The sequence below is a fragment of the Pteronotus mesoamericanus genome, unplaced genomic scaffold (assembly GCF_021234165.1).
Source record: "Pteronotus mesoamericanus isolate MK-2021 breed Mesoamerican mustached bat unplaced genomic scaffold, CSHL_Meso_final contig_2, whole genome shotgun sequence".
Classification (NCBI taxonomy): Eukaryota; Metazoa; Chordata; class Mammalia; order Chiroptera; family Mormoopidae; genus Pteronotus; species Pteronotus mesoamericanus.
Genome location: NW_026555084.1, coordinates 17,101,026 through 17,122,025, shown reverse-complemented (window position 1 = coordinate 17,122,025; position 21,000 = coordinate 17,101,026). Strand labels below are relative to the sequence as shown.

The window sequence follows — 21,000 nt, the reverse complement described above, 5'->3', positions numbered from 1 at the left end:
GTTGGTATTATAAATAGAACTAAGTCAGGAAGCTTGTGATTGAGAGCATCATCTTCTTAATTTTCAATATGAATGAGATCAGTCTCCTGTTCACGGAGCCAAACACCGATGTGACAGAAGGTCAAGGAAGCATCAAATCTGCTTCTGTTTCTTATGTGGCGTTTGCCCGGGTCCTCCGCCTTGGTTGCCAGTGTAGCCGGGGTCACTGCGGTCTACTTCTCGAATCTGTCATCTGCGGGGTGCACTCCACCCGCTCCACCTTTTGCAGGAAAACAAACCGGAGGGTGCTTTTCTTCCCATTCACATTGCAGATGTCTCTGTTCCTGAGTTTTAAACACTAATAAAGACAGAAAAGCAAATCCCTGTAGTAAGAAACCAGACTTTTCAAATGAAACATTTTATTGTAAATAGCTCCTTATAGGTATTCCTCGTGCTTCATTCCCACCCACCCTTGTTGTTTTGTTTTGATTTTTTAAAATGATGTTTATTTCAGGACTAGTTTTTCCATGGGGTGTGGTGTTACATTAAAATGACCCCCCCTGCACAGCAGGGGTAGAATGTTTCTTTGTAACTTTGGTTCCATGCCCAAGACACATCTTTGCCGTGATCTGCTGAAACTGTTTCCACTGCTGATTTTTTTTTCCTTTACACAATATATGTTTAGAGTTCTTTTCTTCTGGTTCGACATATACATGTTTCAGTAAATGCAGCATATATTGTAGATTTTCAACAGGGTCATATAGGAACTGTCAAGTAAGAAACCTTGAATAATGGCTTTAAAATACACAGTTGTAGTCCTGGCTACAAGGTAGTTCTTAGCTTTTGATCTCTCTCACTGCTGTAAACATTTCTGCCATCTTGGAAGGTTTAGAAGCATGTCTTTCTGGGTCTTATCCGTGTTTTCGGTTACTCTGTAAAACAGAGGGAATAGTCTTTAATTGCCATTTCTGTCAATAGGTAAAACAGAAGAAAAAACCAAAATGCTTTTTTTAAAGAAAAAACAATTTTATTCTTTACCACCCCTTTGAGTCTTATGATCTTGTGCAAGTCACATAAAAAAAGTCTCGAAGCTTAATTACATTAATTTTAAATGAGAAAATAGAAGGATCTATTTCAAGGGTTGTGCAACTTAATGCATCTAAAGTAATGAACAATTCTTGACTCACAGTAAGTGGCCAAAAAACATTGGATGTTATCATTATTACCTTTTCCTCTGGGGCCTTCCAAGGGGAAGCCTTAAGAAGCTCAGCTATATCATCGTGCCCCCGGATATTCCTTTAAGGTGTTATTTTACAAGCAGGTCTATCTGTGCCTTCCAGCGACTTACTTTTATGTCACACTTCCTCCCCAACAATTGCATCCAATGGCAGGTGGCCTCCACCTGGAGGTCCTTACCTGAGGATTCCCTATGACATCTGTCACACAGGTTTCCTGGTTGACCCGAGAGGTGTCCCTGAAAAGGTCCACCCCTGGGCCATGCCTATCAGGACTCCTAGCCCTGTTGCTCTCTAAATCCATGTGTCTGCATTTCACTTGGGTAGAAGTTTAGGGCATAATATTCTGTTCCAAGAAAAGCTGGAAATGGTGCACAGGATGTGCTATTACATTCTGCTTACGGTCATGGTCTTCAGAACCTGAACGACACGGATGTCCACGGACAAGTTATTTAACGTCTCTAAGCCTTAATTTCCCCATCAATATAATAAAGAGACTAATTGTGAAGCAGGATTACTGGTACCCCAGGAATGGTGACCAGGATTCAAAGGGATAAAAAAGGAGGCCCTTAGCATTTTTTATTTTTATTATTATTATTTTTTTGCCCCTGGACGGTGTACTTGGTACTCTGGTCCACTGTCCGGAGGCAAATTCAAGATTGAGAGAAATTCCCGCCATAAGCACAAGTCAGAAACATTTGGAATTCGTATTTGCAGAGCCACTTGGCTCCAAAGGATGAGATTACAGTGAAATAAAAGAGTGACCGAGTCCCCAGGCGAAGCCGGGGCACTGGAGCACCCCGTGGGAGGGGCGGGGGAGGTACCGAAAGGCATTGTTAGAGACTGCGCTTGTATTAAGGAGACTCACATCCCTCTGTTCAAGCACAGAGTGACGCTCTCATCCTCCTTTGTCTCTGTGCAGGGAATAGAGGGGGAGGGCGGGCAGGGATGGGGGCGCAGCTTCCTTCCCAGCAAGAAGCTGAGGCTGGTACCGCTGATGGTGGAACGCGGGGCCAGCGGTGGGGGAGAGCTCGGGCCTCGCCAGTCAGGGCAGGGTGCAGTGGGCGCGCCTGCGTGGCTGAGGAACTCATGCACAGGTGGCCCAGGGCTCAGTCTTTCGTCCCCTCTCTTTGAGAAGACAATGAGGCCTGGTCAGTAATATCCAGAGGAACAGCATCGACCACCAGTGAGAAGGCCACAACCCCAGCCACGGGGGCTGAGAGGCACGCCCCTCTCCCCCTCTTCTGCTCCCGCCCTCCAGAGGGGTTGAGCCTTGAAGAGGGAACGGAAAGGAATCCCCCAGAGCCAGACCGTGAACCCCCTCCCACCCTGGGATAAGAAGAAATGATATTAAACAGTCTGAGATAGGACTTTTAAATGGAGCTGGACTTATAAGAGCTGAAAGTGACTAAAAAATTTGGGAACCCACCTAAGCTTTAACTCAAGGATAAAGCTACGGTTTGAGAAAAATGTGCGAAGGTCATATTTACATCTCATGAGAATGAGAGCCCAAAACAACTGGTTATAACCGTAACATTCTCATTTCCTGGTAGATAAGGAAACTGATCTGAATGTATATAAAAGACATTTTAAGGTATGTGCATGTATATACATATATAGTGTATGTGTGTTTGTATATTTAAAATAAATGTGTAAATAAAAAAGTCTTTACTTGCAAACTTTCAACTTACACAGTCTCAGAGATAAATCCCAGACTCTGTTGCAAAGCACATGTGCATAATTTCTTTCATGTCTGCCAGCAAAGCCCGTTTGAGCAAAACCACGTTGGTTTTAAAAAAACAAATGGACATAAAGGCAGTCTCCCAAAATGTTAAATTTCCGTACGTTGAGTGTCTGTAAAATCGAGTATGATTTCTACAGCACAGCCAGATTTATTCAAATTGGCATTCTGGATAACTCACGTGTTACCCAAAAGGTCACTGTCGATGACCAATCATCTTCAATGAGCTAAAGGTCAGCACATTATAACCAAAACAGAGGAGAACACAAATTCATCTTTGATTTCGAAGGCGCTTCTGGATATTACAGAACCTCAGGGATTCTTTTGAACGGGTTGCTTAACAGCACTGAGCTTTAGCTTCCTCCTCTGTAGAGCACTGACTGCAGCCATCCCTTCCGAGAGTTTACTACATGCCACCAGGATGTGATGTCACTGCTGACTGGTGACTCTAGTATCCAAGTGCCTGCCCCACTGCCTGGGTCACAGAAGACGCTTAGCAGATATTTGTTGACATCAACTGAAAGGCTACTTATGGGTTTTCTAACAGAAGTTTCTTTAGGTCCTTTACAGACACATACATAGAGGCCTGTTGATGAACAGCTGTAACTAACTCCAACTCTCTAGTTACCACAAATAGCTAACAGCCATGAACAGCAGCCCGTCCCTCTGCCGGCTCTCCATGTCTCTGTGAAGGGCACCACCGTGCACCCAGTTATACGTTCCGGAACCCCCAGGCCTACTCCTGACCCCTTCCCCTCAGCCCTCCTGGGCAACTTATCATGTAGTAAAGCACTTAGTAAATGGCAGCTGTTGCTGTCCTCTCCATGTTACAGGTGAGGAAAGTGACTCTGGGGACTGTTTGGTAATTGGTCTGTGAGAATCCTAGGAAGATGGAGAATACTGAATAAAACTTAATTAAAGCTGGGGGACCAGGGGAGGCTTCCCTGGGTCCCTGACTTCACACTGAGATGCGAAGGACAAATGGATGTTAACCAGTAGTGGGAGGTGTGGGGAATGTGGAGCAGGGAGGCGGAAGCACATCTTGGAAAGAGTGCTTGGTGTGTGTCCGAGGAAGATAGCTTTCGATGAGCCTTTCCATGGGTCAGGTACCACACTGGATGCTTCTTTGCATATGCACAAAATCACTTAATCCTTAGAAAAATAAGAGATGCCATTATTTGCTGATTTCTTATATAAGGAAATTAATATTTGGAGGTATATAATAGTGTCTATTTTGTAGGCTTTTGTAAGTATTAACTAAAATAATGGGTATGAAATGTACTTTTTCAGCTGCAAAGCAGGAGGTCCTCTTCCTGCTCGTATCATCACCATTATTAAACAAGTACATGTTGGTTGAGAGCTGTGTGCTAGGCACTGTCTAGGTGGCCAGGATGCAGGCATGAAGAAAACATGTATGGTACCTGCTTTCATGACCTTTACTTACAATGAGGGCGAGAGAAGTTAATGTTAAGAAACCGCCCAGAACCCCAATGCACGTAAAATGTGGCCAGGAGTGAAATTGAGGAAGACTTCCCGCTGCGAGTCAGTCAGAAGTAAACTAAGATCTGCAGGATGAGTGAGTAGGTGTTTCCTAAATAAAGCTGGAGGGACGGTGTTCTGTGCACAGGACGGCGTGGGCAGAGCCTGGAGCGGCAGCTGGGAGCTAGGCTCATCGGAGGGTGGCGGGGGAGGGGGATCGGGGAGCAGCAGGAAGCCTGAGTCACTGTCTGCAGTTGTACCTTGCAGGGTGGCGCTGGCCTCATTAAGGAACTGGGCTACGACCCCAACGGTGATGCTTCCCAAGGAAGAAGGCATGATTCGATTTGTGTTTCCTAAAACTCACTAGCGCTGCTGTGTGGAGAATGAGTGACAAGAGGAATGAAGTACTGAGCCCAGCTGATTGGGTATCGCCACTGTGGAGCTGGGGGAGAATGTATTCATTTGTGTGTTCTTCCCTTTGTTCACTCAGTCTTTAAATTATTCTCCAAACGACATATGAAGGACAAATTGGACAGTCATCTTGGTACTGTGCTATCCAGGGCTCTGATCTAACGTGTCACAAATCTACTTTCCCATTCATTTGCCCAGCTATCGAAGTATCTGCCTTTCAACTCATCTGTCAATTTAAAACGTACTCAGCAGCTAGTGCAGGGAAGGTGCTGTTGTAGACACTGAAGACACAAAGATGAATAAAACAGAAGCCCTGCTCTTTGCTTTAGCAATAGCCTGATGTGTGAGACAGGAGGGAAACAATTTTAATATGACTAGATAAAGGCTAATGGACATTTTTACATAAAGAAAGGACTAATTAACTGGTAAACCAAATGATTCATTGTATAGGCTTCTTTTTACCAATATAAAAGAAGAAGGAGCAAAACTTTCCTATTCTAAACACAAATATAGTAGAGATTGGTCATATTGTCATTTGTTTTCCGTAGGCCACCGATAGGTCTTGGTGGAAGCAGGGGCTGATAAAATATAAATGCAATAAGAAATACACATTGGCCTATTTTTAATGGAGAACTTGTAACTAATCAAATGTGGCTATTTTTATAATAAAGTATTTTTTGTTAAGTTCTTGCAATCTGAATAACAATATGGTATTATGCGCCTTTTAACTTGTTTTATGGTACTAGGCAAGAAGTGAAAATGTTAAGCTATCATGATCAAGAGTCCATGGCTGACACTAGAGGAGTATCACTAAAAATGAACTAGGCTGCGGCATGGGAATACAGTCAATAGTATTGGAATAACTGCGTACGGTGCCAGGCGGGGACTGGAAATATCGGGGGACACTACGTAAAGTATATGATTGTCCAACCATCATACCATACACCTGAAACTAATACAAAATAGCATTGAATGTAAATTGTAATGGAAAAAAATTTTAAAAATTAAAAAAGTGAACCAGATGAGAGCATGTGGATAAAGAATCACAGCCACCTTCCTGGCCTGGCCTTCCAGGCTTCCTAATGAATAAGCTGGTGCTCTTCTGTTCTTCATCAATCCATTTCCCTTTAAAAGACGGGGGTTTTCAATGGGCCACTGTATCAGAATAGAACATGTAACCTGGTGATAGATTCTTTTTGTACTCCTCTCATTTTTCCTCTCCTTCGTCTCCCTGTGTAACTAATGTGAAATTAGTGGTACACCGTTTCTCTGGAATAAACATACAGGTGCGTGGGAAGATATCTCCGGACAGTACTGGGGTTCCCCCGCTTACGGTTGAAGCCCCAACATAATCCACAGGATGAATTACTCAGTCAGTAACCCCTGAGAGCAGTGAGGGTGTCTTCTTGGAAGCCCTCAGCAGCTTTTAGATCAGCACCAGCAAAATGACTTAGGTAATTGCTAAAATGAAAGCATGAGTCCCTCCATTTTAAGGAGGGTATCTTTATATATAATTTAAATCAGTCTTGGGTTGAAGAGCAGAATATACATTATTAATTTAGTAGGACAATACTTTTACGATTATTTGCAGTGTGCTTTTACTACTTGCCAACAAGCCAAGCATTATTCTTTCTCTCTCTCTCTCTCTCTCGCCTGCTTTGGAGAGATGAGTGTCAAGAGTCAGTTTTCAGGGATGTTTCATGCCCTTGTATTATTTAAATCCAGATTATTCCCTGAAAAGAGGAGATGAAGAGGCAACTATTTGATTTGGTTAAAATAGAAAACCACTTGGCAATACTAGAGGTCATAATTTCAAACTCGGACATTTGCAAACTCAGTAAATATTATAGCTTTCTTTAAAAAAAAAAAATAGGCCCTGGCTGGTGTGGATCAGTGGATTGAGCGCTGGCCTGCAAACCCAGAGGTCGCCAGTTCGATTCTCAGTCAGGGCACAGGTCTGGGTTGCAGGTCAGGTCCCCGGTGTGGGGAGTGTGAGAGGCAACGGATCGATGTATCGCTCACACATCAGTGTTTTCCTCCTTCTCTTTCTCCTTCTCCTCCCCTCTCTCTAAATACAAATAAATAAAATCTTTAAAAAAAATAATAGCTAAGAGTTGCTGACTACTGAATTATGTTTCAGGCAATGTGATAATCTCATTTCATTATTTTAACATAACACTGTATACTGTAGGTAATATAATTAAAACTATTCTATGGAACAGAAAATCTAATCTCAGGTAGAGTAAACCTCTACCATGACACAGCTAGGAAACGGCAGGACTCAAACTTAACAGTCTATTTAACCTCAAGACTCTAGACAACTCAGCCATGTTGCTTTATATTAATCATCTTTTTCATTCAACATACAATTACTAAGTGACAATTCTGTGCTACTCTGGAGGAAAAGCAAATCAAATTTTGTACATCCCTCGAGGGATTAGAAATAGGGAAATGGGAAAAGATCTAGAGATGACAACACTGTAATTTCAAACCCAACCAGGAAGGGGCGCTGCACAAACGGGGAGGATACCCCCAGTCGCTGACAGGTGGCTGAACATAAATGATGTTCAAAATGTGAGATGGATGTCCTCTTTGACAGGCAAGGTTGTCTGGTGGTTAAAGTGTCCAGGTGCAAATGTTAGTCCTGAGAATTGTAGCTGTGTGGTCTTGGGAAAGCCATATGCTCCAGTTCCTCCAACCATTAAAAAAAAAAAAAAAGCAATAAAAGCAACACCTAATTTACAGGGGTGTTTGTGAGGATTCATGTGTCTGCTGCTTAAAACAGCACCTGACACTTAATGTCAGCCATTATTGACGTTAATGTTCAGAGACCTACACATTTTCTAGCTAGTATTTACTTATGAAATTGGACTTCTCTTTCCTAAACGACCACGTAGTAATTGTGTCTGATGAACTTTATTTGCCCTGTTTATTGTTCATTTTGGGGGGGGGACTGTTTGTTTCCTGATGCTCTGACCATTCTGATCCTTTCTTAAGAGAACCTCCCCCATTTCACTTAAGATGTTCTCCTTCAATTTGAGAGACTTAGTCCTCCTCATTATGTGTTGCAAGGCTACCACCCTTCATGTCACATAAAGGATTTGTCAGTCTGAAAAGAAAATATTTTGGAAGGAACAAAGCCAGAGCATTAGTTATATGAAGACATAGTTCTCTGGGCAGATCTGCTAAACTCCTTGTACATGCTGACGCCCGCCTGCTTGTAAGTTCCACTTGAGGTCACAGAGTTGATCCCCATGGAGAGAGAAAGCATCTCTCTTCCATTTTTCCATTAGCTATAGAAAATATTCAATAACATGAGGTCCAGGAAAGATCCTTGAGTAATAGAGCTTAATAGGATAACTGAAGTTGACAGAGACTGTGATAAATGGAGTTAGAATAGCAGCCAGCCCTCATTTTAAAAATAATGGTATTGAGAGTTGTGGTTTCCATCCCTGGGTGGACATCAAAATGACCTGATAGGCCTGTTAAAAGTACAGACCAGCCCTTGCTCTTTACCCCTCCCACCATCTAGCTCACCTGCATATCCAGAAATCTGCTTCGTAAAGTCGGAGGAAGGCCATGCAATTTTAATTTTTAATAGCATTGGGAATCACTGTCTAAGAATATTTATGCATGTATTCACGAGACATGGACTTAGCAACAATAAGACTCGTCTTTTTTTTCTTCTTCTAAATTGACATTGACAATATTCTTATTTGAAAACCCAAGATTCAGCTTCACTTTCCTACTTCCCTGAGTTCTGATGGAGATAGGGAGAAAGAGTTAAAAAATATCAGTCATTGTTAGCTTCTTAAGATTAACAGAAAATCGGAGCTTTCAAGCTGGAAAAGATACTAAAAATGTATTTCTTCCTTTCGCAGATACAGAAGCAACCCTCTCTGTGCCACAATTACGATGAGATTTCTGAGATCCATCGGCATCGTGCTTTCCCAAGCAAAATTGTTAACTAGGAAAAAACTCTTGATTCTCATTATACTTCATAGTTGCTTTATTTCTCCAATAAACACCTAAATGGATTGGATCTGCTTCTCATTTTATGGCATGTAAGCCAATCAAACCAAGTGTTATTTTTTAAACATGAGCATAGTAACTCTAGTAACCACATGTATCATCCTTCTTATCAAATACCTATCAGAACCACATTTTGAGAATTAAATGGAATCTTACCTTCAAGAGGCACCTTGACATCAAGGCCATAGAATAAAGGCAAGAGAGAAGAACAAGAATAGAAACAGAAACTGCAGAAGAAAAAGAAGAAGATTATGTAAATCTGAATTTCTGTAGTGCCATTCAGGTAGTACAAAACCTCAGCTTTTCCATATTGCTCAGATGAGCACTTCTCATATAACACCATGTACCTTTTGTTTCAAAAACACATACCTTTTATTTGTCTACTGGCAAAGCGATGCAGTGAATAATTAACTGGTGTTCAACTAACATCGACTCATACATTTTAGAATTCTGAGGGGGGTCTTACAGATAATTGGTCTAAGCCCCTAATTTGATAAGTGAGATATTTTTCCTCACAGGGCAGTTAATCAATAGGCTAATTTCACATAATTTCAAGGCAAAGTGAAGTTTAGAGCTTAGACCTCCCAAGTCCTCTTCTATTGTATGTTACGGCTTCCATTTTTAATGTGTGGGAGGTTATTTCAGACACAATATAATCAGAGCATATGCTTAATCATTCAGTGCTATCATTGGTCTTAGGACTAAGGCACAGCAGGAAGAATAGTAATATGCATGTCAACATATAACAAGTCATCCGCGGTGGGACACCCCAGAGAGGGAAATCAGATGCTATCAGTAATTCCGCCAGGGCAACAGGTATAAACTGGGTCTGTCCCGCACAAGGGAGTTTGTGTGGCCCTCCTGTTGGTGTGAAATAGGTTTCTACATTGGTGGACACTTTGGATAATGAACAAACAATGCTGTTCTAGTCTGTTGTGCTTCTGGGATAGGTCTCGCCTTATCTCATCCACAGAAATTAAGTGATGCTTGATTTGTTTCTCTTCACCAAGAATCTTCGCTAGAGAAGCAGATACTTGGTTGGACCAACGGATGCTTATGTTGCACTAGTATATAACCAAGTCTATACTGATTATAAAAGATCAGAGGTCAGGTCAGTTTTTCAAACACCGATTTCTTTGGTGACTTACTCTTACAGAGTCAGGAAGTCTTTTGCTTTGTTATCACTCTTCAGGAGCACTCTGCTGCGTCTGACATCTCGTATGGCATGGAGGACATTCCCATAGGGGGCATGGTATTTGCCCACTTCCTTTAATGCTTATAAGTCTCTGACTTCACTACGCCAACATGGCATGAACAAGTTATAAATAGGGTGCTAAGACCAAAGTATTGGTGACAGCTGTATTCATCTAAAATGCAGAAACTGTCCTTTTTTACTTCATTCTTTGAAGATGGAGAGGGATATGTTGGCACCTGTAGCAGGGCAGGATGGAGGAGGGGAGAAATGGAAGGCTTCTACTGTTCCCAGGAGAAGGTCAAATAGCAGCGCTACCTCTCTGGGCATGAACGAGGAGATGCCCATCACTTTGTAAAGAGATTCTTAGCCCATGCAGTGTGGCGGGCAGATCTCTGGCCCTGACTTGCCATGGATTGGTTACACTCTCTTGGGAAAGTTTAATCGCTGAGCTATTGTTTTGTTATCCATGTAAAAGGGGACCATAACGTTTGTTGTATCTGAATCACAGAATAATTATGAGGACCGAACAAGATGATGGAAGTAAAAGTGCTTTGGATATGGTAGAATGCTGCATATTTTGGGCAATTTTGCTGTTTGTTGTTACCACCTGATTTATATCAACTCTGCGCATGGCAATGAGGAACAAAGAAGAAACATATTATATACCCTGAGAGGGTGCTCAAGTGTCCCACGGGAAAGAATGAAGACTACCTCCAACATAAGTGATCTTTGGCTTGTAAACAAGTAGAATAGAGGTCAAGGGAGCTGAAGAATAGAAGGTGCTCATCTCATTCAAATCTCTAATCTGAAGCAAACTGGATTGTCTTTGAAGCGGCTTAATTTATAACTACATGTGGAATATGTTGCTTTGATAGCTAAAGAATCTTTATTTTCTGTTAAGTACCTTATCTCACGATCACAAATGTTGAGAAGGTCAAACCCATGAAATGAGAAGTTCACATGGAATTCCAAACTAAACATGATCTTAATCTCCCTCTCCCGACATTTCCATGGGACCAGGGCGGTGACATTAGCAGGTATACAAAAAAATTAAAAGAAAAAAAAAATAAATCCTTTGTTTGTTTTCTCCATTTGAACAGGGACTGAACTGAAATGCTGTTTCTGGGGCAGAACTGCCTTAACCGTGACTTTGCCCCTGAGCCAGTCCCAGGGCTGTTTGAGGGTGAGCAGAGAGAACGACTAGAGCCAAGAGCTGGCCACTCAAAAATGTAGAAAACGGGAGGCTTGGCGTGTCTGACAGCCAGGGAAGCTGTAGGGCAGTCCCGACCTTCTGTGGGTCTTCCTGCCAAACACCTGGGAAGTCAGACTAAGTCCTTGGTTTAACGTTGCCTTTCAATCCTGCAGGACTGAAGAGCACACTTCTGACATGAGGAAACTTCAACTTTAAAAATGTGCAGAAGTATACTTTATGTTTAGAAAATTTTTAGATTATGCTTTTAAATTTGACTTATACTTTTTTAGCGTTCTCTAATATTCATGTAAGAGATCTAATTTGTTCCTTATGGAGAGGAGATGAAGGCAAGTGTTATCTTCCCTATTTTATAGATGTGGTGCAGACACTGGGGGTGAAATCACTTACCCAAGGTCAAGTAAGTGCCTGAGACCTGGCTTACGTAAGAATCCAGGCAAACGGCCCCTACTAGCTCCATCCCTCTCGCACACATGAACGACCACTGAAGCAATTTGGGACCGACCAAATTCTAACCACTGTCTCAGAAATGGCAGATGGTTAGCTATTTCCTTCCTGGGTGACTATGAAAAATACTGCAAGACACCCATATTATTTTGCAACATAGGGATCAGACACGTATTTCTCGTCCATCAGTCTAGAACTCCAAGAAAACCTCTTGCCATCTTTGCTGTGTTCCTCAGCAGTGTTCTGGGCATCATGAGCAGGGGGATTTTTTGTTGTGCAAGACTGTTTAACCCGGTGCAGCTGTTCAGCACGGCTGCACGCACCGCTCCCTTCCCCCACCCTGAAGAACTGCTATGCCACACACAATACCACGAAGTGCTGGTTCACTTGGAAGAAGCAGTGGCCCTTGCAGATCACTGCGGGCCATGGCGTGAGGCGGTGACATGAGGGCATCATGATCATGTACCAATCTAAATTTGTGTGTTTATTGTTGAGGTAAAATGGCAATATCAGAAAAAAAAGGGTTTTTAGGAATAATAATGGGATTTTTTAAGGTGTTAAAAAGATTTTAAAAAGAAAGCAGAGTAACAACTGAAAAGGAAATAAAGATGAAAAAGAGGAAACTGAGGAAAGAAAACACTAGAGAAAAGAATGGGAATCAACACAAAAGACAAGAATGTCAAGGCTACGCTACTGAAGGTGGAACCTGTGTTGGAATCCTGGTCCCTGACCCAAGGTAAAGTCTACATATATTAGGCTGGCCAAAAAGTTTGTTTAGTTTCTTCCCATACAATGGCTCAAGTAGCGCTTAGTTGTCTTAACGTCATTTGAAACAATTTTGTTAGATTGTACTGTGACAGCTGTCTTATCAGCGTGCATTTTAAAAACATCAAAATGGGTGAGTTTTTGTGCAGCCATTTATTATTGAAGATGGAAGAAAATAAGCAACATTTTTGGCGTATTCTGTTTTATTATTTCAAGAAAGGTAAAAATGCAACTGAAATGCAAAAGAAAAACCCCCAAAAAAACCTTGTGCAGTGTACAGAGAAGATGCTGTGACTGATCGAATGTTTCAAAAGTAGTTTGTGAAGTTTCTTGGCACTATTGATCTTTTGGCCAAATAATTCTTTCTGTGGGGCTGTCGTATGCCTTGGAAGATGTTTAGCAGCAACCCTGACTTTTTCCCACTAGTGGGAGATAGCTGACATATTCCAAATATCTATCAATAAAGTTATGGAACAAATGAGAAATGTGTCTTTTATTTTACAGAAAAAAACATACGGACTTTTTGGCCAACCCAATACTATACCTGCCTACATAAAACACAGTAACTAAGAGGAAAGAAAGAACACACAGAGTGAGTGATGTTGATATTAATTTCTGATTAAAAAAATAAAATTAAAATATATATTGAATTTAACACATACCTTTTCTTCTAAGTCCTTTATCTGTCTTTTCTGGATGTCTGTTTTATCTTCTAAGTCACGAATTCTCTAAAGAAAGAAGAGAAAGGGAAAGCATTAATGGTCATTAAGTTGCACAAAAAGATTGTTCACCAACCCAAAACAGTCAACTTTCTCTAAAGACATTAATATTAGTACTAGCTGCTGGAAGCATCACAGGTATGTTTTTCCATATTCATCGTTGCATTTTCAAAATTACCTGTTCTTAATGTGGGAAATTATTGCCATTGATTATATTTTAAAAATATTTGCTAGCCATCTCTACTGGGTCTATCCCTGCAGATCCCTTCCCTGTGAGAGTTAGAGTCCCCACCCCATTGTGCTTGGGCTTGGCTGTGGGACCGGTTTTGGCCAGTGGGATGTGACTCGTGGGAATGCCACATCCGAGCAGAGACAGTAGTGTGAATCAGAACCAGTGAGCAAGAAACAAATGCCACTGTAAACTGTTTGTATTAAGATTTTTGGCTGTTTGTTACTACAATAAAAAATGGCTGAAGCTGACTAATGCAAATGTAAATAAGCCCATTGTTTTTGCTAACCTTTCTTTTCAACCTTATTTTACTGTTTCAGGGTGGGATTTCTTCTCAAAGCACAACTGGCCACTTCTCATAAAGCAGAGTTTACACTTCCATGAAAATTTCAAAGAGGAAACTGGTAATTTAGGGAAAAAAAAACTCATAAAAATTACACAAGTAATCCTGAAGACAAAAAAGTTTCAGGACTATTTCTGAATTTATCTGTCAACTATACAATAAAATTCCAGTAATTTAAATAGCACAGATTTGAAATCAACATTACATTGACAGTTATTTGCAAGTGAAAAGTCTTCACATTTCTACCTGGCGATCTAAAGGCCATTTATGTTCAGGGCACGGGGTTCCACAGTGTAGGGGTGTTATTTCATGCCTCTCTGGGGAATAATTAGAAAATGGAGAACTGTAGTCTGAGAAGAAAACACTGGAAGTGAAACTGGGTGATAATATAAAAAGAGAGTTTTTTATAATGCAATGTGGAGAGAAAAAGGGAAGCTAGAACAAAGAATACTTGAACTTGGAAATCATATTTCCTTTTCCCTAAAATAGCGGTTCTCAACCGGAGATGATTTGGCCCCTCGGCAGACATTTGGCAATGTCTGTACACAGTAACATTCGTTAGGTAGTTGATTTATTTGAAAGTGTAGAGTTCTGTGGTTTTAGTATATCCAGTTGCCTGGACATTTTAAAATCACAATGTGATCACAGTGGGGGATGCATGTCTGTGCCTATCTGATGGGCAGAGGCCAGGGACTCTGCTAAATGCCCTAAAATAGGAGGACGGCCCCCGCCATAAAGAATCAAGAAGATTCATAAAGAAGATTGGGCCAAAATCTTAGTAGTGCGGAGACGGAGAAACCCAGCTTTAAAGGAAAGGCGCTCCAGTGTGTGTAGGTGAAGATGGTGTGTTTTGGTCAGAGAGACCATCATGGCTGACCCTGAAAAGATACAAGAGCGAATGCTGATGGTGTGTGTGTGTGTGAAGTGTGTGCTTGTGTATATTTTATGTTCCAACACTACACAGTAAGAGAACAAAATTGCTAGACACCTCCACCTCAAGGGCACAAATAATTCCTTGGTATGTCTACTGGATGTGGAGACAAATTGCCATCAACATAATCAGATACATGTGAGATTACTGCAGTACCTATTCAACTATCCAGCCTGTGCTTGTTGGGCACCTTCTTACACGTTCAGGACTATGCTGGATGTAATGGAGAGAAGACAGGTAAGGCATCAATTAGTTCCTGACCTCAAGGGACTATCAGTTCCAGTGGGGAGGCAAAAGTTAAAACACAGGGAAAAACAAATTAAGTAGAAGAGATAATCAAAGGCTAAACCATGTATAACTTCGTCACCAATCCCTAATACCTTGTAGAGTATTCAGCACAAAGCAGCTGCCTATGCATATTTATTAAATGAGTTAGTTAAGGTACACTGTGTGATGCTTGCTTTATTTCTTTTTTCTTCCCATCCACTTGGTATCCAACCCAACAGGAAATGCTGTTGGGTTGAAAAATAGATCCCTTTTCTACCTACTTTTTAATCTCTACTGCTACCAAGTACACCAAAGTCACTGCTGTCCCTTGTCAGGACTGGAATGACGGCTCACTGCCAGCTCTTCCTGCTTCTAGTCCTGTCGTCTACACCCATCCATGGCAGCCAGTGGGAACTGTTATGATGGGAAGTAATCACGGTTGTCCATGAGGGTTAAGGGGGTGAGGAAGTGGGCAAAGTGAGAGTTAGCTGAGTTGCACTCAGAATAAAACCCAGGCCGCTTCCATGTGGCCCTACATGATCTAGCCCCGTCTTCTCTCTCCAACTTCACCTCATGTCAACCTCCCCTTGGCTCTGAGTGCCCCCGCCATACGGGTCTTCTCTGTGTTCCCTGAATGTCCGAAACACCCCCATCATAGCCCTCACTGTCCCAATCTTCTGGGACACTGTGCCACGTGCCTGGTTCCTTGGGGATTAGATGTCTTCAGAGAGGCCTTGTCTGACCAGCCCATCTAAAGTGGCCAATTCTACTCCTGAACTCACACACATGGTATAATTTTCATCATAGCGCTTATTGCCACTTCTGAAATTGCCTCGGCCACTGTTGATTGGTGTTATTACTTTGCCGCTCTTCATCGGGAGGAAAGAGGAACAAAACAAAATAAGCCGTCTCTGTGAGTGAAGTATCTTAGCTGATTAAAAAGGGACTTAAAAGAGATGATAAGGTTTTAACCATAAATAAACTTAGATAACTACTTGTCCATCTTAAGAATGAATATTTCTGTGGTTCCATGCCACAACTCCTGATTTGTTGAAATTAATTAAATGTTTTGTAGCATAAGACATTTATGCAGAAGATACGTTCATTCCCTGGCAACAGGAAAGGATGCCTGTGGTAATTTAATGATGTCATAGAATCTACTATTAAAGGGTCAAACCTAAACCTTTATGATGGAATCTGAAGGGCCATCGAAACAAACATGCATGCTTTTATCACCTCTCGGACAAGTGGCTTCATAGTTCCCTGTTAACCTGGGAAGTCTGTTAGCCTATAAAGATCCACCAAGCTCCTGGCTATGTCTGAAATGTGCTAATTGTCAAGCTGCCCATACACTGTTCTTATTGGTGTTATAAAATAACTCCGGTTCCTTTTCCACTCACCTTGATCTCTGATGACCACACGCTTCTTATGTCTTGTACAGCCCATCTGGATTTTGTACCAGTTGCTCGTTACAACTTCTGAGTACCAAATACTTATAGCCTGGCAGTTCCAATACTGGAATTCTTATGGAACCTGCTTTTGACCTATTCCTCACTTGCCACGTTATGACATGATGAAGAATTTTGGCTATACATTGATATTGGGTGTCTATATTGAGGCTCGCTGGTCTAGATGAATCATATAAATAACACATGACTCAAGCTGCATTGGAAAGTACATGTGTCGTTATGTTACTGGCCTTGCTGTGAGGCGGACCTGGGCTGGGACCCTGGCTCCATTGCTTACTATCTCTGTCCTCTCGGGCAAATCCATTAAACGCTCTTATCTCCAGTATCGATACCTCTAGGGATAATAAGGAAACTTACCTTAGTGGGCCCTTGTGAAGATTAAATGAAATGATGTCAGGAGAGCCCTTAGTTTATTTGCTGACATAGAGCAAATGCCAGGAAGTAAGTGGCAGCTTCCAAGCTTTGTTGTTGTTGCTCTTTGTTCTGGGAATAAAGAGAAAGGCCCTTGTGTTCTTTTACCCTATTCAGGTTATCTGATCAGGTTATAGACCAGGCTATAGACTGGGATGAGCAACAGGAGGAAAGTGCTACTCCTGTTCTGGAGAAAGGCCTGTTTTCCTGCATAATGGGGATAATCAGGCTCCCTGAGATCCAAAGGTTATTTCATGACCCAATAGTTGCAAAAGTCCTACCAACAGGCAATGCTTCTTAAATGCCAATTTTCTTAAGATTGAATCATTGTAGAAAAGTCATCCCTTATCTGAATGTACATAGAAAACACCAGTTATTTATTTTACTCTCTGAAAATAGCTTCCATCTCCCAGGCTTCTCCATACCCATATTCAATACCATGGACTTAGTATGAAGTCCCATGTGCTTGGTACCAACCCTACACGGAAGTCACTCCGTCCTCACCTGATGGGCTTGCTGTAAGAGCTCCATTCTCTCCTGAAGAATCTGACAGTCGTACTCTCTGCTCTTTCTCAGCATCTGCCGCCGTAGCTTCTCTACTGCAGTCCTCAGCTCCTCCTGCTGTTTCTCACTTAATAATTCGCCGAACTTGATAACAGTTTCTTGCTGCAGAGCATTGTACAAAGTAGCTTCTAGTTCCTGGATTCTCTGGCAAATAAAGGTAGAAAAGTCTAACTTTGGACCTTAGCATTTATGTGTAGTGTGAGTGTGTGAGAAGGGATGTATTATTTTAGTCTTACAGGATAATAGCGATAAAATAAATTTCATTGCTTATCCAGACTAACTATTCTTTTGGTAATCCCCTTTATAAGATTCCATAAGAGTCATTCAGCCAATATGTTAACTTCTTGGATGATGAGAAATTTGTTCTTTTTCTTGGACAACTTTTATTTTTAGAAAGTTCCTACTTTCTTATAATAATTGTACGTCTTTCTATTCTCAAATGTAGCTGAAAATAAGTTTTTCTCTTCCATTTGACAGCCCTTCAGACATTCAAGGACATCTATTATGGGAGCCACATTTTTAGAGAAAAATAGTGAAAAATGGTCAAAGTTGGAACAAAATACTTGAAATTAGAGCTAAATTTCATTCACAAAATTCACCTCTCTTCCATGTGACATACCTCTGTACCTAAAGATGGCTTTCCAATCTCCATATTTTTTCTTAAAATAAAAATGAGGAAATATGATCTAAAAATGGCCTTGGGTCTCTGAAATTGGTGGTTTTTTTTTTTTAATGACAACTTCCCTCTTTTTTTAGATGAAGAGTCTACTCTTCCTTATAGGTGAGTGTTTTTTTTTTCTCACATGTTTCAAACACAGTTGCCAAAATCTACAATCTTGCTCCCTGTGACTTTGACAGAGGTAAGTGGACATGCCCTGGTGAGGCATGTTTTCCCAGCTCTTGTCCTGGACAGATCTTATCTTTTTAAAGTTAAATATTCTTGTCTGAATGAGCAGTCAGAGGGGACACCAAACACACCTTTTTAAGTACTGGTAGAGGTGGCGAGGATAAAGGGTAGGGAGGGTGGGGAAGAAGCATTTCCCTCTCTATCCTCTAGAGACGAACTCATTCATTCTTTTCCTCATCAAGTGATTCCCAGAATCTCCTATTCATTTTGGAGGGGAAATACCCATTCATCTGTGTTATGAGCAGAAACTAAGAGCTTCACTCTTTCCCCCAAAATGACGCACACTGCTTCCTGGACAGAAAGCACTATCAAAAGCTCTACAAGCAACTCCTTGAAATGTTCCTCTTTTAAGTCTGCTCTTTTTCTCTTGAGTCATTATTGTGAATTAATGGGTGGGGGTCAGGAGGTGCAGTGCCTATGGAGAGAAGAAATGTGAGCACTCGTCCAATAGTAGGAGTTACTTATTATGACTTCAGTGCAGGGGAATGGACCAAGTGTGCTTCTGGGTCAAGTGATCCTCTGAGGGAGAGTAACGGGTGCAGTCCAGTTACTGGCCCAGCCTTGCCCGTGCTGGCCGGATGGCGGCATTTAAGGCCATAATGTCTGCAGTCTGATCTAAACGCCACCCACGGACCCCTGTGGGGAGAGTTCTTTCACTCTCCAAGCTTCTGTGTCCTTGTATGCGATACAGGAATATATCACCTATACCTCACAGGGTTGTTGTGAAAAAATAAGTGAATTAAAAATGTTTACAACAAACACTAAAGGTTTTATTACTCTATGATTACGTTAGACTCCCAACTGTATTTAATTCACTTTTTCTTTAATTTGCACTGCCGGACAGTTTGTCTTTCATTAAAATGTTATACAATGATATGCATTTAATTTTTAAAAATTAAAGTATAATTAAATATTTATGATTATAAGAATATTATAACAGCAAAGAGAGATATATTTTTAAAAATAAGAACTGAAAACCACTGAATACATAAACCATTGCATATTGTGGTCAATTTGAATATGTGCATTATGAATTAAATAGGAGGCTTTCCTCCACAGCATATAATGTAAAAACTCTGAGTGTCTTGATTGTGTGCTATACCTACCATATATGCTTGGTCGAGAGCTTGTTTTCTGTAGTCTAGTTCTTCCTCCAGATAGCCTTTGATTTTGCAGAATTGTTCCTATAAAAAAGGGCCATGTTGATAAATAGAGTCAGTTTAGTTAACCAGAAAGTGATATATAATCACATTGATCAATGTTTTCTCTAATTCCAGCACAAGACAAATCATTAGTATTTGTAGGGTCATTGATTTTGTCTGTTAGGGAAATAGTTCAACTTCCATCGTCTTATCCAGAGAATGTGAAAATCAATGCAAAGAAACAAAAAAGACGTAATGAACAATCCACACAGAAAGCTCTAAAGGATCTGTATGCCAATTCAAGAGCATGTGATCAAGGGTAGATTTTGACAAATAAATGTTAGCTCCAAAGTATACATGTGCAAATATATTATGATAGTGTATTTTTGTAAGAATGTTATGAAATGTAGTACAGCAGAGTTGCATAATGAAAAACTCATCCAAAGTCATCAGTGTAAGATTAGCAAACACAAAGATAGACTGGGATTTGGAGAGCGGTGGCGATTCCACCCACAACCCCAATGCAACGTAATGAGTCTCTGCTCCTGCTGCAAAGTGAGCTGGAGTCTTAACTCTGATGTTCCCTTGCGGTCCTCAGCTTCTGTGAGCATTTTGTCATTAGCATTTAAGAATGTATCTTTGTAGGTAATGTAGCCCAACGTCAGTCCGTTATTTCTTTGTGTGTATAACTGCCTTCAGTCCTTAATTCCTGTGTGAGAAACTTTGCTGGTGACTTTCCTGGTGGCCTCTGAGCTCCAGTGCCTAGAACAGCACCCAGGACAGGTTGAATGTGTACCCCATAGCTGTGCATTTAAAGAGTTTTCTAGTGTACTTTCAATGTAAACAGTTCTTGTGATATGCTTTGAGTTTAGAAACTAACCTCTTGATAAAATTTAAACCCTGCGTAAAATACAAGCAAATGATCTATAATCGGTCACATACTTTATAAATGAAATGTTTCTATTATAGGATTGCCTATCCTGATAAGAATCACTACCCGTTTTTTAGTAATAATAACATTAACAACAACAATAGAGTTATAAAATTCTATTATATATTGCCACAAGTTAATAATGGCCAAATCCTAGGCTTGGGGATTTAAAAAAATAATTAGTTATTGTAAAATAGACACAACATAAAGTTTACCATCTTTTAAAAAATTTTTTAAAGCTTTTATTTATTTATTTTTAGAAAGAAGGGAAGGTAGGGAGAGAGACAGGGAGAGAGAAACATTGATGTGTGGTTGCCTCTCACATGCCCCTACTGGGAATCTGGCCTGCAACCCAGGCATGTGCTGGGAATCCACTGGTGACCTTTTGGTTCACAGGCCAATCACTCAATCCACTGAGCCACACCAGCCAGGGCAACATTTATCATCTTAACCATTTTAAGTGTACAGTGCAGTAGTGTTACATACATTCACGTTGTTTTGTGCAACCAATCTCCTTGCAAAACTAAAACTTCATATCCATTAAACAAGAAGTTCCCATTTCCTTCTCCTCTTAGCCCCTGATAATTACCATT

At 41.0% G+C, this 21,000-nt stretch overlaps 1 protein-coding gene across 2 annotated transcripts in view; it reads right to left on the bottom strand.

The window, feature by feature from the left end:
* Positions 1–233: 233 nt before the first annotated feature.
* The window catches only part of JAKMIP2 (janus kinase and microtubule interacting protein 2), a 134,737-nt gene continuing 113,970 nt past the window's right edge, over positions 234–21,000 (bottom strand). The window contains exons 18-22 of one of the 2 annotated variants that reach the window (XM_054568221.1): positions 19,441–19,518; positions 17,368–17,571; positions 13,157–13,222; positions 9,034–9,104; positions 234–911 (exon numbers count right to left, since the gene is read on the bottom strand). In XM_054568221.1, the coding sequence (XP_054424196.1) occupies positions 9,054–9,104; positions 13,157–13,222; positions 17,368–17,571; positions 19,441–19,518 (399 nt within the window). In that variant the 3' untranslated portion in view covers positions 234–911; positions 9,034–9,053. The remainder of the gene's footprint in view (positions 912–9,033; positions 9,105–13,156; positions 13,223–17,367; positions 17,572–19,440; positions 19,519–21,000) is intronic. The other variant, XM_054568222.1, reaches the window with a different exon arrangement.